Source organism: Eptesicus fuscus, chromosome 7 (genome assembly GCF_027574615.1).
Source record: "Eptesicus fuscus isolate TK198812 chromosome 7, DD_ASM_mEF_20220401, whole genome shotgun sequence".
In the NCBI taxonomy this organism is placed as follows: domain Eukaryota; kingdom Metazoa; phylum Chordata; class Mammalia; order Chiroptera; family Vespertilionidae; genus Eptesicus; species Eptesicus fuscus.
In genome coordinates this window covers 87,292,755-87,307,025 of record NC_072479.1, presented here as the reverse complement: position 1 = coordinate 87,307,025, position 14,271 = coordinate 87,292,755, and the positions used below count along the sequence as shown (strand labels likewise).

General features: G+C 45.2%; 3 protein-coding genes across 6 annotated transcripts in view; 1 reads left to right on the top strand and 2 right to left on the bottom strand.

Moving 5' to 3' along the window:
- VAMP1 (vesicle associated membrane protein 1) overlaps positions 1–4,468 on the bottom strand; it is a 39,612-nt gene extending 35,144 nt beyond the window's left edge. For all 3 annotated transcript variants that reach the window (XM_054719357.1, XM_054719356.1, XM_054719358.1), the window contains exons 1-4: positions 4,315–4,468; positions 1,318–1,444; positions 959–1,117; positions 267–318 (exon numbers count right to left, since the gene is read on the bottom strand). In XM_054719357.1, the coding sequence (XP_054575332.1) occupies positions 267–318; positions 959–1,117; positions 1,318–1,444; positions 4,315–4,316 (340 nt within the window). In that variant the 5' untranslated portion in view covers positions 4,317–4,468. The remainder of the gene's footprint in view (positions 1–266; positions 319–958; positions 1,118–1,317; positions 1,445–4,314) is intronic.
- A 995-nt stretch (positions 4,469–5,463) lies between these two features.
- Positions 5,464–11,827, bottom strand: MRPL51 (mitochondrial ribosomal protein L51). 2 transcript variants are annotated; one of them, XM_054719359.1, is made up of 4 exons: positions 11,021–11,827; positions 10,826–10,936; positions 10,145–10,385; positions 5,464–5,719 (listed from the first exon to the last, which is right to left on the bottom strand). In XM_054719359.1, exons 1-3 carry the CDS (start codon positions 11,097–11,099, stop codon positions 10,189–10,191), a joined length of 387 nt encoding a protein of 128 aa, XP_054575334.1. In that variant the 5' UTR covers positions 11,100–11,827; the 3' UTR covers positions 5,464–5,719; positions 10,145–10,188. The 2 variants fall into 2 exon arrangements, with proteins under 2 accessions (XP_054575334.1, XP_008143046.1); XM_008144824.3 differs by lacking the exon at positions 5,464–5,719 and having other exon boundaries at positions 9,468–10,385.
- A 348-nt stretch (positions 11,828–12,175) lies between these two features.
- NCAPD2 (non-SMC condensin I complex subunit D2) overlaps positions 12,176–14,271 on the top strand; it is a 30,241-nt gene continuing 28,145 nt past the window's right edge. Inside the window, exons 1-2 of the mRNA XM_028150340.2 lie at positions 12,176–12,190; positions 12,925–13,074. Coding sequence (XP_028006141.2) covers positions 12,948–13,074 — 127 coding nt within the window. The 5' untranslated portion in view covers positions 12,176–12,190; positions 12,925–12,947. The remainder of the gene's footprint in view (positions 12,191–12,924; positions 13,075–14,271) is intronic.

Sequence of the window (14,271 nt, the reverse complement as noted above, 5' to 3'; positions counted from 1 at the left end):
TCTTGCAGTTGTAGGTGTCCCATCCCCATGTCTCCCTCTGACCCAAGACAGTGACAAACAGCAGAAGGAAGCCTTGTCCAGCAAGGGAGTCCTTTGCTTTTGCCCTTCCTCCCTCCTGAGCCAGGTGACGATTCCACAACAGTGATCTCCATACCTCAGTCGGAGCAGCCCCACTCCTCAGGCAGGGAGGCAGGCAGGCAAGGCTGGGAGAAGACTCCAGGACCTTCCCACCTCTTCACCCCACCAGCAACCTCAGGAATACTTACTTGCAATAACTACCACGATGATGGCACAGATAGCCCCCAGCATGATCATCATCTGAGGAGAAATTGACACACACACAAAAATCGGTCCTTGGACTTGGGAAAGGAAGAAAGGAGCCAGGAAGAGAACTTTCTCTGTCTTTGGGACAATGCAAGAAACACACAGCACCCAGGAGATCTGCAGGCCTCTGGGCGAGGGCCCAACCCCCATGCTCTCCATCAGAAACATCAGAGCTTTTGTAGCTTGCTTCTTTTTCCTGTTGTGTTGAAAAGAACTGCAATGGATCTGTAGTCAAGTGGTTCCTTTTTCATTGTGAAGTGTTCAGCTCCTTCCTAAAAGCTGCACGTATTTAAATACATTTATCTACTCCAGTCACTGTGTCGATGTTGGGTGTTTGAGGAAGGGCCAGGCGAAACATTTTCCAGGGGTCCTTTTGGCAAAAGCAGCTTGACTAACCATTTCCAAACACCTCAGGGTAGCCCCCGTTAGTGGGTCTGAATACTCTAGCCTACCCTGGCGGCCAATTCTGGGTAATGCAGCTCAAGGAGGCTTTTAAGACTTCCTCCCAAGAAGAGTTCTGCAAGGCAAAGATCCTGCACCACTAAAGGGAAGGAATGTAGAACCTGAGGGTTTTCTGGCCTTCTGTGAGTTGTGGCCCAGGAAAAAGAAGGGGGAAAAGGACAAGAAAATTCACCTTGCAGTTTTTCCACCAATACTTCCTCTTTAGCTTGGCAGCACTGCTCTCAAATTGTGACGCTCCCATCTGCAAGGCATCAGCTCGGTCATCTAGCTCTGACAGTATCTCGTCCCTCTTCAAGACCTTGTCCACATTTACACGCATGATGTCCACCACCTGAGGGGGGCCCAGAAACAAAGCTGCTAAGCTCTCCACCAGAGACACGGGAAAGAACAACCACCTCGGGATCGCAGGGTTGCCCTGCGTAACTCTAACGGATTCCTTGCCTCCCAAAGCCTTTAGCTATCTCTCTATAAGAAAGAAAAGTTCTAAACTCCTATGATTTGGAAACCCTCAGGGAGAAACGCTCCACCTACCTCCTCTACTTGTGCCTGGGTTTGCTGTAGTCGTCTGTTGCTGGTCGTATTAGGAGGAGGGCCAGGGGGACCCCCACCTGGGGCAGTCCCTTCTGCCCCTTCAGTGGGCGGCTGAGCTGGATCGGACCTGTAGAGAAAAGTGGAGACTTGTAGGCATATATGCATAACCCATGGATGGACACAGACAATGGGGTGCTGAGGGCCTGGGGGGCAGGGGGCAGTTAATGGGGGGAAGGGGAGGATGGGAGCGGGCTGGAAGAGGTTAATGGGGGGGAAAGGAGGGCCTGAATAATACTTTCAACAATAAAGATTTTTTTAAAAAGAAAAAATAATAAAAAAAAGAAAGAAAAGTGGACAGAGTACACAAAGTACCCAAAACAAGAAAGAAATCATGTGCATTCTCACCCCACACCATCAAATTCATGGCAATTAGGTTACTATATGTAATTAGAAGCGGTTCTAGCTCCTTGGCCATACCAAGGAGGGAGATACAGCACAGTGACAAGAAGCAAAAGATAAAAAATCCTGTAACAACATTTAGAGGGGGTCGGGACATCCAGAGTAGTATCAAGAGATCTTATTTAGGCCATCTTCTGACCCAAACTCACACACATCCTCTGAGACAATGGTTGCAGGGACTAATGTGCTACCTTTGGCCTGAATGGCATTGCCCTGGCTGTCAGAGCCTTTCATATAAAGTCAAACTGGAAACTTCCAATCCAGGTTAGAAGAAATTTGTACAAAAGACTAAACCCCAAGGATAAGCCTATGGACTAAACAGCTCTTTTTCCCAAAGCCTAAATCTAAAAAGAGCAAGCTGACAGATTCTGCTTAAGGGGATCCACTTACTGGTTATGTTTCATTCAACAATTAGTATACTGGGGCTGTCGTAAGGGCAACTTGGAGAATCACCAAAGGCATAGCCTCTGTAGGTGGAGTGAGTCAGAACAGTTTGCTTGCTTTGTTTTTGGCAGAGAAGATGGTAATTTCATTTAGATAGAGCTGGGGCCTAAAACAATTACATTACTTATGAAACTGTTCCAAGCGCACAGACAGGAGACAAAATTAAGGGAAATGGGCCTCAATGTACGTGCATCTTTGACATTCTGTCCATTCTTTTTCTAGATTGGCAACAAATCTCAGGAAACTACCCTATGTCCCAAAGAGACATATGTTCCTTATGCCCCAAAGAGAAATTTTGGTTTACACTACTATGCACAGTGATTGTCCTCATTCCCTTAGCCTTAGAAGGGATTAACCTAGTATGAAGTGTTCAAGATAAACTCTTTTTCATGAAGTCTAACCTACGGCATGAGATTTTCTCTCCCAAGGAAGAACCTACTAGCAGGAGGGAGGTCTCTCAAATTTGATGGAGAATAGAAATTACAATAAGAACTCCTCAAACAGAAGCTGAATCTCACAAAACATACCTCGCAGGAGCAGTCTAAGAATAAATGATATAGGGATTAACCATCACAAAGTCACCACACAGGAAATGCCTTGACTATTCACAATAGAACTAATACCCAGAAGTTCCTCCTCCCTAAATGAAATTCTTTCAAGTCTAAAAAGATAGAGAATAACACCTCAGAAAGGAGATGCTAGCAGATTAGATCTGACTTATCCCCATTTACTTATCACTTTCTCACTTCTAAGACGTAAAGGCGGCAAAGGGAAGATCCAAAGCCAGGGAAGCTACAAGACTCTTGTGCTACCACTGAACTAAGCAGCAATCTAGTTCTCTGAAGATGGAAAATCCAGTGAGTGGGTAGAAGCCACTGTTTGGTCTTGGAAGCAGTCCAGGGTGGCGGCAGCAATGACAAGATTAAGGTCTGAGACCTTGTGATGCCCTGCTAGTCACCACACTTTCTCTACCTCCTTCGGCGCATCCCACATGGGTGCTCCTGGGAACCAGTCAGCCGAGAAGGATCCTCCTTCCCCAAATGAAAACAAATGGGATCCTAGGCCTTGGCCAAAATGCATAGAATGTCACAGAGTAAAAGCTGCCGAAATCAAACTGAGAAAATGTGACATGGTTATAAAGCATTTGAAGGGACCACTCCACTGACTATTTGTTGGGAGTTGGGAACACTCAGCAATAAAATATCCAGAACAGTTATAACCTTTATGTAGGATAAGTAAATCTTTTCCCATTTTTTTTGTCACTAAGAGAAGCAACACAAATATGTCTAGGACCAGGCCAGGACTCCAGGCAATGACAAGAAAGAAAAATCTCTACCAAGCAGACAGTGGTCTTGACAGGGGATTGCTTCACTCCTCTAGCCATGGTTCTCCCTCGGGATCTTAGGATGGGGGTGATGTTGAAGATGGTCAGAGACTAAATGTAATGCGTCGGGGAAGACGGGGATCCTCAGCTCTATTTCTCTTCCAAACACTTGGCTGAGACTCAATGAAGGGAAACACCTCAGGGTGGCCTTGGGAGGAATGGCTGTTTGGAATCAAATGGCACTGCCCCCTGAGTTCTCCCGAGCTGCTCACTCGGCGCCAGAGAACTGGCAGACAAGTTTCTGGAGCTTTGCTCATTGCCAAGGTGGGAGGGAGGCAACGCGTTAACAGTTGGGGTGAGGGACATACACAAATTACTAACTAGCAGATGCACCTCTGACTGTCTTTCCAGAGGAACCAAGTACAGATTCGTTCAGACCCCTACCCGATAACTCCATGCCCCACCTTCGCCCTCTCCCCGGCTCCGCTAGACCGAGACCTGCAAGAGGCGCTCCTTCGGCGAGAATGGGTGCAATGAATGTGGGACCCCTGCGCCCCTGCCCCGCCCGTGAGGTGCCGGCTGTGGCTGGTCCAAGAGTGGGGTACTGCCCTCCTCCCTGGGGGTGGTCAGGTCTGGGGGCTGCGCGCGGTGGTAGTTCCCCGCGTCGCTGCAGCTGCTGCAATGCGCCATTTTCCATCCCACAGAGTCTGACGCTGGCGATGAGAGTTGGCAAGGAGGGTCGAGCACCCCCCATACCAGAGTCAACTCACATTTCTCTGAGAAGTGAGGATCGGTCTCCTCTCCGGAGGCTGCGGCGAGACACCCGGCGAGCGGAACGCTGCGGCTGAAGTCCACGGAACTGCCGAGCTGCCCGTCTAGTTGACCATCCGGAGCTCTAGCTGCGGTGGAACTTACTGCAGCTGCCCGTCGGGTCCGGTCTTTATTAGTGCCGGCCACGCCTCCCCCAGTAAGATTGACAATCCCGCAGCCCAATCCACGCCCGAGTCAGGCGCTGTCCACATGGGAAGCCCGAGCAAATTGGCCAATCAAAGCTCTCCTCTCACGGAAAGGAGCGGTTTTCTCATTCACTGACAAATCTAACTATAGTTGGCTAATCTGTAACTAAGCGACAGGGGCGTTGTGGAAACGCCTCTGGAGGGGCAACTCCAACATTTTGAGTTAAGCCTTTTTTTTTTTTGGTTCCTCCCAGCCAATCGCTGAACAGCTTCTGAAGCCTGGCCCCGCCCAAGGCCCGCCGGCAGCTCCAGCCAATCGCGCCTCTTTCGCCGACAGCGGCCCGAGAGTCCCGGCCACTAGTGTCCCGGCTCTCAGTGGCCGGGACTCTGGAGTCCCGGGAAGTCGGTGGTTCGTCAGCCTACGCACTGCCCTGACGCCCAGATCTGTCCGGCGTTCCACCCACCTGCCCGCCTCTGACCAACAACTCCGAGGAGGCAAAGTCTATCGAGACAGAACGGCAGGCTCTCGGGCCCAAGTACCGGGCGCGGGGTTCCGTCCCACCAAAGCAGATACGGAGGCTTCGTTCATCCGTTTCCTTCCACCCTGCCGACAAGCTCCTCTCGCAGTGTATCCTCCATTGGACTTCCCGCCAAACCTGCTCCTCCTATGCCTTCCAGGTACCTTACCCACTAGGCGGCCCCAAACGAAAACCATCCTGGAAGTCCTCCCCGGTCATCTTTACCCCTCCCCTAATAATTCAACAAGTTGAGTCGATTTCTTCTTGTTAGTATTTCAAGAATTCTCTCCCCTTGTCTCACTGTACTTATCCGTTGTAAAACTCAACATTATTTTAGCTTCCGCTAGGTAGCAAATAAACAGACACGATGCTTTCTTATCAGTCAGAACTGATTTTATATTTATTGAAAGTATAGATTTATATAGAGATTTTTATCATATTTTACTCGGGTGCATATGGACTAGTAAAAAACGAAAATACAAAAGAATAACATGATAACAGTATTCCTAAAACGTCATATTCAGAGGCTCTTATGATTCATTTTTTTGACTCAGTCTTAGATGTTCATAATTTTACACACAATGTAGTCAGTCATCAAGAACTTTGGTGAGACAGCATTTCTTTAAAGTGTTCCTCTTCTGTCTCTGAATTTTCTTCCAAGCCTCAGACACTCATTTGGCTAACATTTATACTGAAACATCCTAATTTAGATGTTAAAATGAAGGAAAAAAAAGTGTACTTTAGAATCAATGAAATACAATATCTTTCTGTTTCTGGTCTTGCCCTCCCTCATATCCATCCTTAAAGGAACCACCAGAATGCTCTAACCCAGGGGTCGGCACACTCATTAGTCAACAGAGCCAAATATCAACAGTACAACGATTGAAATTTCTTTTGAGAGCCAAATTTTTTAACTTAAACTTCTTCTAATGCCACTTCTTCAAAATAGACTCGCCCAGGCCGTGGTATTTTGTGGAAGAGCCACACTCAAGGGGCCAAAGAGCCGCATGTGGCTCACGAGCCGCAGTTTGCCAACCACTGATCTATGCAAATGTCACAACCCTGCTTAAAACTATTAAACAATTGCTCTTAGAAACAATGTATTGATCATGTATTTATCCCATCTACCTCCTATAACCACACCAAAATGACAACTTGTAGGAACTGAAAACAAATCATAAACCCTCAAAGACAAAATTAAGGGGAGGAATTATTTTTGGCAGCATGAACACCTAAGTATCCCCACCAACTTTCCCCTGAAAAAAAACTAAGTCACTGAATTTTTTTTTTTAATTGAAAAAGTTTTAAACTTAAGAAAATAATATAGGGAGGTTCCCCTATAGCCCTTCACCTATAATATTGCATCCAGGAAATTGACATTGGTACAATCCACAGAGCTTATTCAGATTTTGCCATTTTTTTAAAAATATATATTTTATTGATTTTATTACAGAGAGGGATAGAGAGTTAGAAACATCGATGATAGAGAAACATCGATCAGCTGCCTCTTGCACACCCCCCACTGGGGATGTGCCCGCAACCAAGGTACATGCCCTTGACCGGAATTGAACCTGGGACCTTTCAGTCCGCAGGCCGACGCTCTATCCACTGAGCCAAACCGGTTTCGGCCAGATTTTGCCATTTTTATATGCATTCCTGTGTATATGTGTGTGTGCGCCTGCATGTATATATAGTTTTATGCAATATGTGTAGACTCCTTTTACCACCACCACAATCAGAGTACAGAACTATTACACTAGCACAAAACTCCCTGGAGCTCTCTCTTTATAGCCACCCCCACCCCATCCCTAACCCTTAGCAACCGCTAAATTTTTGTAACACTGACTAGGACCTTTAGTACTAAGTTATAATGCAGCAGTAATAGTGGGCATCCTTGTCTTGTTGCTGATTTTTAAAGAGAATACATGTCCATAAATCTATGTTGTTGATCTCCAGCATAAAGTCTTTATCAAATTAATGAAATTTCCCCTGTTACTAGTTTAACAGGTTTTATTTTAATCATAAAAAGGAGCCCAGCCAGTGTGGCTCAATGGTTGAGTATCGACCTATGAAACAGTAGGTCACAGTTTAATTCCTAGTCAGAGCACATAGTTAGGTTGCAGGTTTGATCCCTGGTTGGGATGTCTATGGGAGGCAACCAATCGATGTTTCTCTTCCTCTAAAATCAATATTTTTTTAAAAAGCCCATATACAAAGATATCTAATATGCCAGATATTCAACTACTGCAGCAATCAAATATGTACAAGACAGTCCCTACCTTCAGAGGGAATGAGACTTAACTAATGGGGAAGACGGACATAGACACAATAAACCAAGCAAAATCAAAAAGCAAAAATATTATGAGTTCAAAGATTCAACCAAATCAAAGTAAAGGAACCCTAAAAAGCATTCCCTTGCCTTCTTCCATTTTCCAAAGCAGTGGTACTCAACCCTAATTTAGAACCTCTTGGGAGCTTTTAAAAATATGAATGCTTGGAACCCAGTCTCAGATTGATTTCATTGGTTAGGATGGGTCTGAGTCTTCTTTTTTGTTGTTGTTTGTTTTTTGTTAAAGCCACTGAGAAGTTTCTAACATGTAACCAGGATAGAACAGCTCTGGTCTACAGGGTTAAAAAAAAAACTAAGGTCATCATCCTGGCTAGACTCCTGGTCATTTGGCACTATTTTTCCTATCTAAAACTTACTTCCTGTTATTAGAAAAATATTACTGATATGTTAATGATGATTAACTTAATCCTATGGACCTGTGTCAGTAGTTCCCACCTATGCTCACATGTCTATGTTCCCATGCCAAGGCTAGCCCCCATTCCCTTACCCACCTGAATTATTTCTTACTCATCAAAGCTCCTGCCCATAGATGTTACTGTTCATATTTAACATTGATTTCCCATGTCCTTAAGATGAAATTTTCCAAGACTTAGCTCAAATGTCATCTTTTCTTTTTTTTCTTTCTTTCTTTCTTTTTTTTTTTTTTGCTTTCTGTATCATTACTTTCTGCTTTGTCTTTCTTTTTTTTTCTTTTTTTTACTAAGGTATTATATGTGTACATATCTTACCATTGGCCCCCCCCCATCCCACTCCCATACATGCCCTCACCCCCCAGTGTTTTGCGTCCATTGGTTATGCTTATATGCATGCATACAAGTCCTTCAGTTGATCTCTTATCTCCCCCAAATGTCATCTTTTCAACAAATACCTTTTCTGACTACCCTCCCTCCTACCCCAGCCAAGAAAAAAAAAAAAACAAACTCTTAGAAGTCTCTAATTTTCCTATGCAATTACCACAATTAAATTCATATTGTTTACATATATATCTCTTAAGTAGAATGAAAGCTACTGAGAGTTAGGAATCAATCCTGACAGTGATTTATGTCCCTACAAATAACCTTGCACATATGGTTCAGTGTTTATTGAATGAAAATGTTACATACTATTTCAGTTACACACCTAAAACAAGATTGTTCTGTCCCTGAAAACAAGACCTTTTGTATTTTCACAGCAGGAAACATCTTATAAATGCTCACTGAGATGGGAATGGGGGGATGAGGACAAATATGTGATACCTTAATCAATAAAATTTTTAAAAAATTAAAATTAAAAAAAATAAATGCTCACTGAACTGAACTATCAATTTCCTCTTCACTAATAATCACATGTTCTACTAAAATATCCTATGTAATAAAAGGCTAATATGCAAATCGACCGAACAGCAGAACCAGTCGCTATGATGTGCACTGACCACCAGGGGGCAGATGCTCAATGCAGGAGCTGCCCCCAGGTGGTCAGTGCACTTCCACAGGTGCGGTACCACTCAGCCAGAAGCCAGGCTCACAGCTGGTGAGTGCAGCAGTGGTGGCAGGAGCCTCTCTGGCTTCCGCAGCAGCACTAAGGATGTCCGACTGCCAGCTTAGGCCCGCTCCCCACCTGAAAAGTTTAGGGTTTCAGAGAAATGGATATGGGTATGTGTGAATATAAATTATAATCCTGGGTCTTATGGAAATGTATATATTGTGTCGGGGTTCATAATATGGGAGTTTTCAAAGTGATGGCTGAAGAAGAGCTGGATATAAGAATGGAGAGGTGGGTATGAAATATGAGTGGCTCTGGAATACCTTACATGATTTGGTGGGACTTGGAAACAATCGAATATTTGAGACTGCTTAGTGCAAGGTGTTCTGAATATACACTAGAGGCTGGTGCACGAAATCGGTGCACTCGGGTGGGGTTCCTCAGCCCCGCCTGCACACTCTCTCAGTCCAGGAGCCCTCGAAGATGTCCTACCAAGGCTTAGGCCCGCTCCCCTAAGCCACAGTAGGACATCCTTAGCTCCTGCATTGAGCATCTGCCCCCTGGTGGTCAGTACATGTCATTCCGCCATTCAGCCGATTTGTATATTACCCTTTTATTATATAGGATAGGATAAACTATCTCTAACTAGAAAAGCATATGAAGAGAGTGGGTCAAGGATATATTACACATTTTTGTTTCCCCTACAATTCTCTGCTCAGAAAAGGTAACCAATAGTTTTTATAAGAATAGTACAGAAATATAATTCCACTTTTCCATTGCATTTCACTCTGGTGTGGATTTTTTTTTAATATATTTTTATTTATTTCAGAGAGGAAGGGAGAGGGAGAGAGAAAAATCAATGATGAGAATCATTGATCAACTGCCTTCTTCCCACCCCCAACTGTGGACCAAGCCTGAAACCTGGGCTCCTGGTTTATAGGTTGATGCTCAACCACTGAGCCACACCAGCCAGGTCCACTGTGGATTTTTTAAAATATATTTAACATTTAACATTAAGGGGCAATTAAAAATTACCACTTTGAATACATGAAACCTAAATGTCAAAAAGTGTCAACAATAATTTTTCTTTTTTAAAGGCAATAGACATGGCTAAACTGCAAAAGGCAAGTGGTAAAGTCCAAATCTAAGACACTAAGACTTAGGAATGAGTCAGACTTCATAGTCTATGTGAGTAAAAGTAGCATCTAGAGGAAAATAAAGTGTGTGGATAACAGATTCTAAAGAAGCCTTATTTTATTATAGAGAGCATACAAATTCCTTTCCTCATAGGGAAAAAAGTACTATTTCCCTTCACCTGGATGTTAGATATGCCTCTTCCACAGTCCCCAGCTTCCTCTTCTACCGGTACTTTCCACGGCGGTTAAAATGTTTGTAGAGATATCTGATGCGTTTGTTAAGGTTGTGTAGGTCATCACTAAACATCCAATGTCCAACCATTCTCTTCTTTCGGATACAACGCTGCAATTCATTCCCCTTCCAGCCTCGAAGCCATTTGGGGCCCTTGATTAGTTCTTTGGGGTGCTTTTCAAAATTTCCTGTGTAATGTGAGAGAGCATGTTAGTTCCAAGACAACACAGCCTCGACCAGCTGCTAAGCCTTCAGCACACAAGTTGCACCGTTCAGAGCAGCTCCTACAGACAAGACACATTATACTACAGTATCAAGAGCACAGACTTTGGAGCCAGACTGTTTGGGGTTCAAATACTGGCACTGCCATTTGCTAGTTTTGAAAAAATTACTTAGCCTCTTTATGCCTCAGTTTCCTCACCTGTAAAGTGAAAACGTTCTTATGCGGATTAAATGAGTTAATACATGTAGGACACTCAGAACAATGCCCAATATAACGTAAATAACCACATAAGTGTTTGCTCTTTGCTACTGAGCACGGTACCATTCCTACACAGGTGTGGGGGAAAGGCCGTTGTTACAACATAATTGCCATTCTTAAATTCTGTACAAGGGAGTCGAATCTTACCCAGGATCCCGATGTTATCATACACCCCAAACATGGCCCTCTTCTCGTTCCAACGATCAACCACTTTGGGGGGCGGGACGGTGTTCCTTACAAAATACAAGTCAGGAACACCTAGGGATGGAGAAGAAAGAGACTGAATCCTGGCCGCTTACTGAAAAGCAGTTCTCCGAGCGTCTCTCTACATCCGCCACTTACCCAGAGAGAAACTTCTGCAGGCCTGGGGCACCCAGCTCCACAGGCGCCTTCCCGCACCCGCAGCGAGGCACCCTGCCATTGTGCCCGTCTCTCCCCTACAACAGCATACAGCTATAGCAGAGTGCTAGCCAGGCGTGACCTTCAAGGAGATGACAGGAACCGCTCGTGCTGCCCTCACAGAGGTTTTAGGTGAAAGCAGCCATCTTGGGCCTTACCCAGGTAGCTCTGGGCGCAGGGAGCTCCTAAGCTCCTCCTTCCCCAGCCACAAGCCCCGCCTTCCGGGTTCGGGCGTTTAGAGGCCCGGGGTGTCACTCAGACCCTGCCCCGCCTAGGCGCTTCCGTTCTGCGAGCCGGAAGTCTTGGAGCGGAGGAAGAGGTGAGGGATTCTCTTCGCCGTGTGTCCCAAAACTGGATTTCAAGAAAATGCATTCTTTTGTTTCCATGGCCGTCCCTCAACTGCGAGGGAGATGGTCCAGACCCTGGAACCCAGAGCTTCCATTTTCTATGCCTCACAGCAGTTTTGCGCTGTCGCTTTTTCTTTTTTTTTTTTTTTTTTACTATCCCTATTGTACAGGGGAAGAAATCGGGCTCCTGAGTGAAGTGACTTGCTGGACGTCACGTAGCAGAGGAAATGGCGGAACCCGGACTAGATCCTAAACCTTCTAAATCCCGGCCTGGACTTGCCTCCAGTCCTGGATCTGACTGAGTGGGTCACCACTCCAGGGGCTCTACCACTGCCCAACTAGGCATGCGGCATCTCTGGCACACACTGCCGGGGCCTCCTCCCCACCGACTGAGGGCAAAGGACCAAGTATGGAAGGCAGCAGCCGCAAGACTAGGGGGCTGGAGTCCAGATTCTGCAACTAGGCCCCGCCCCTCTCTAGGCGGCGCGGCCCTGCTTTCCGGATCCTGCGCTGTGATTGGTCGGTCTCTGCAGCGAGCGTCGCGATTGGTCCCCTGGCGGCCGTTGGGATTTGAACTCCATATTTCTGGCTTTGCCCGCGCGTCGCCTGGCTCAGAGGCAGGTTTTTGCCTCCGCCTGCTGGGGATTGGCCGGCTTCTCTGCCCGCTTGAGTGCTGCCTCGCTGATTGGTGCGTATTATGCACGCCCGGTTTTCTCCATTTCAGCTCCACTGCCCGAGTCCCAGGAACGACCGGTGAGGTTCTCGGGTAAGATGTGGTGATAATGGAGGGCGGATAATGGAAAGACTGGGAAAATAGGCTACGGGGCGTACGGGTGTTAGAACGCGGTGTTAGGCGGCATATGAGAGGCAGGGAGGTCTAGTGGGCATATCCCTGGGGTACGATGTGGTAGAAACAGTCTGATAGGTCTGCGGCAGAATTTTGCGTCTCTTGCCTTAAGCTTTCTTAGCCTCATTTTCATCATCTGTAAATTGGGCTGTGTTATGTATTCCATGAGAGCGGGATCTGAAGAATTAAATCAGGTATCCATTCAAATAGCCTAATAGGACCTGGCATACAGTAAACATGTAATAAATATTAATGCTCTCCCATTCTGGAGCCAGGAAACCATTGTTCTGATCTCAGGGGAGACATTCTACTTAATAAGCTTTGTCCATAAAAAACAAATAATAATGCAAACACAAGGCATTGATATGCTGATTTACAGTTCTTTACACACTTTAATACCGATTGACTCATTAGGTCCTCAGAGCCCCTATGAAAAGTAATCAGAAACTAGGAACCCCGTTTTACAGATGAGGTTCATGACATGACCAAGTGGCAGAGTCATGAGTGAAATGAGATTTTATTCCTAGCTTGATCTCATATCCTCTAAGATAATGTTATCTGCATGATGTAAGACTAAAAATCATTATATATTGGGAGGGAGAGGAGAACTAGAAGAAAAGACGGGCCTTAGATATTTTCTGTTTGGTTTCCAGCCCTGTGAGCCAGGGGAAGAAGGATGTCTCCCCAGCTGTGTGAGTTCCATCTGCCCTTAACCCCAGAGGAATTGCTGAAAAGTGGAGGGGTGAATCAGTATGTTGTGCAAGAGGTACTGTCCATCAGAAATCTTCCATCACAGCTTAAAGGTAAGACTCCATGGCTGGCACTGTGCCTAGCACTTCAAAACAACCGTCCCACGTGGAATCAAATTGTCTGTCTGTTCCAATACACCACTAAGCTCCATAAGGGCAAGGGAACTCTTTCGTATTCCCTAATATTTTCTCCTTAGCATTGCTTGGGATGCATTACAGGAAGAATGCACTCATTGACCACCCCTTATCTCAGTTATTCAATAAACATTCTTAGTGTAATGGGGGGGAGGGAATTATTTCAGGTCTTTTCCTCTTTCCATATGCCGAAATAAAGTCCTAGTGAATTTAAGGGTTACAGGAGAAGATAGCTTTCTCAGAGTGTCTGGGACTTTACCTGACCTGTTTCAAGTAAAACTTTTTTAGAGTCTAGAACTCCTGTTTCCAAGAGTGTGCCATAATGGGGGGGGGGGGAGGGACATAATATGTATGTACAGCTGCAACACTGTACAATATATGTGCAATGCAATTACCCATGGAAACCTGTAGATGACCGAGAACAATTTGTGTATTATCAAGCAAGACCCATCGTGACACGGTACTTACTGGAAGTGGTTGTGCATCAGTTAGATTGCTTTGGAGAGGTTCACAAAGTGGAGATTAAGACTCTGGAGCCAAGTTGCCTGAATTTGAATCCTGGCTCTACCACTCTGACCTTGGACAAGTTACTTGGTCTCTCCGTGCATCAGTTTTTTCCGTGTGAAAAGATAAAAATAATAACCTACTTCACTTACTATCTTCTTTAACAGGAGGGTCAGTTAATGCAGCGTCTTGCTAATCTGATAAACTCCAGCTTATCTCCTCTTAGCCATCCCATCATAGTTGCCAGATGGCAGCTCCTTCTTCTGACCAGAAATAGAAAAGGGAATTTTCCATCTTGTGCTTTTTCTTTCTCTTTAAAAATTTTTACCAGAAACTTCCCAACAGATTTAGCCATAATTGGATCATGTGCTATTTCCATAACTAGTTACTAGTAAGAGAAATGGAATTACTAAAATTGGCTAAACTAATCAAGATTATTACCTAGGAGTCTCCCTAAACTTGAACATATCACCATTTGGTAAACAAGGGGTAAGTCCGAGTGTGGAGGTTGACTGACTGGTGGCCAATCAACAGTGTCATTGCGTGGATATATGTATCACCAATTGCACAGGTTGCACACTATAGCAAACTGTTCTTCAGTTATTATAATGC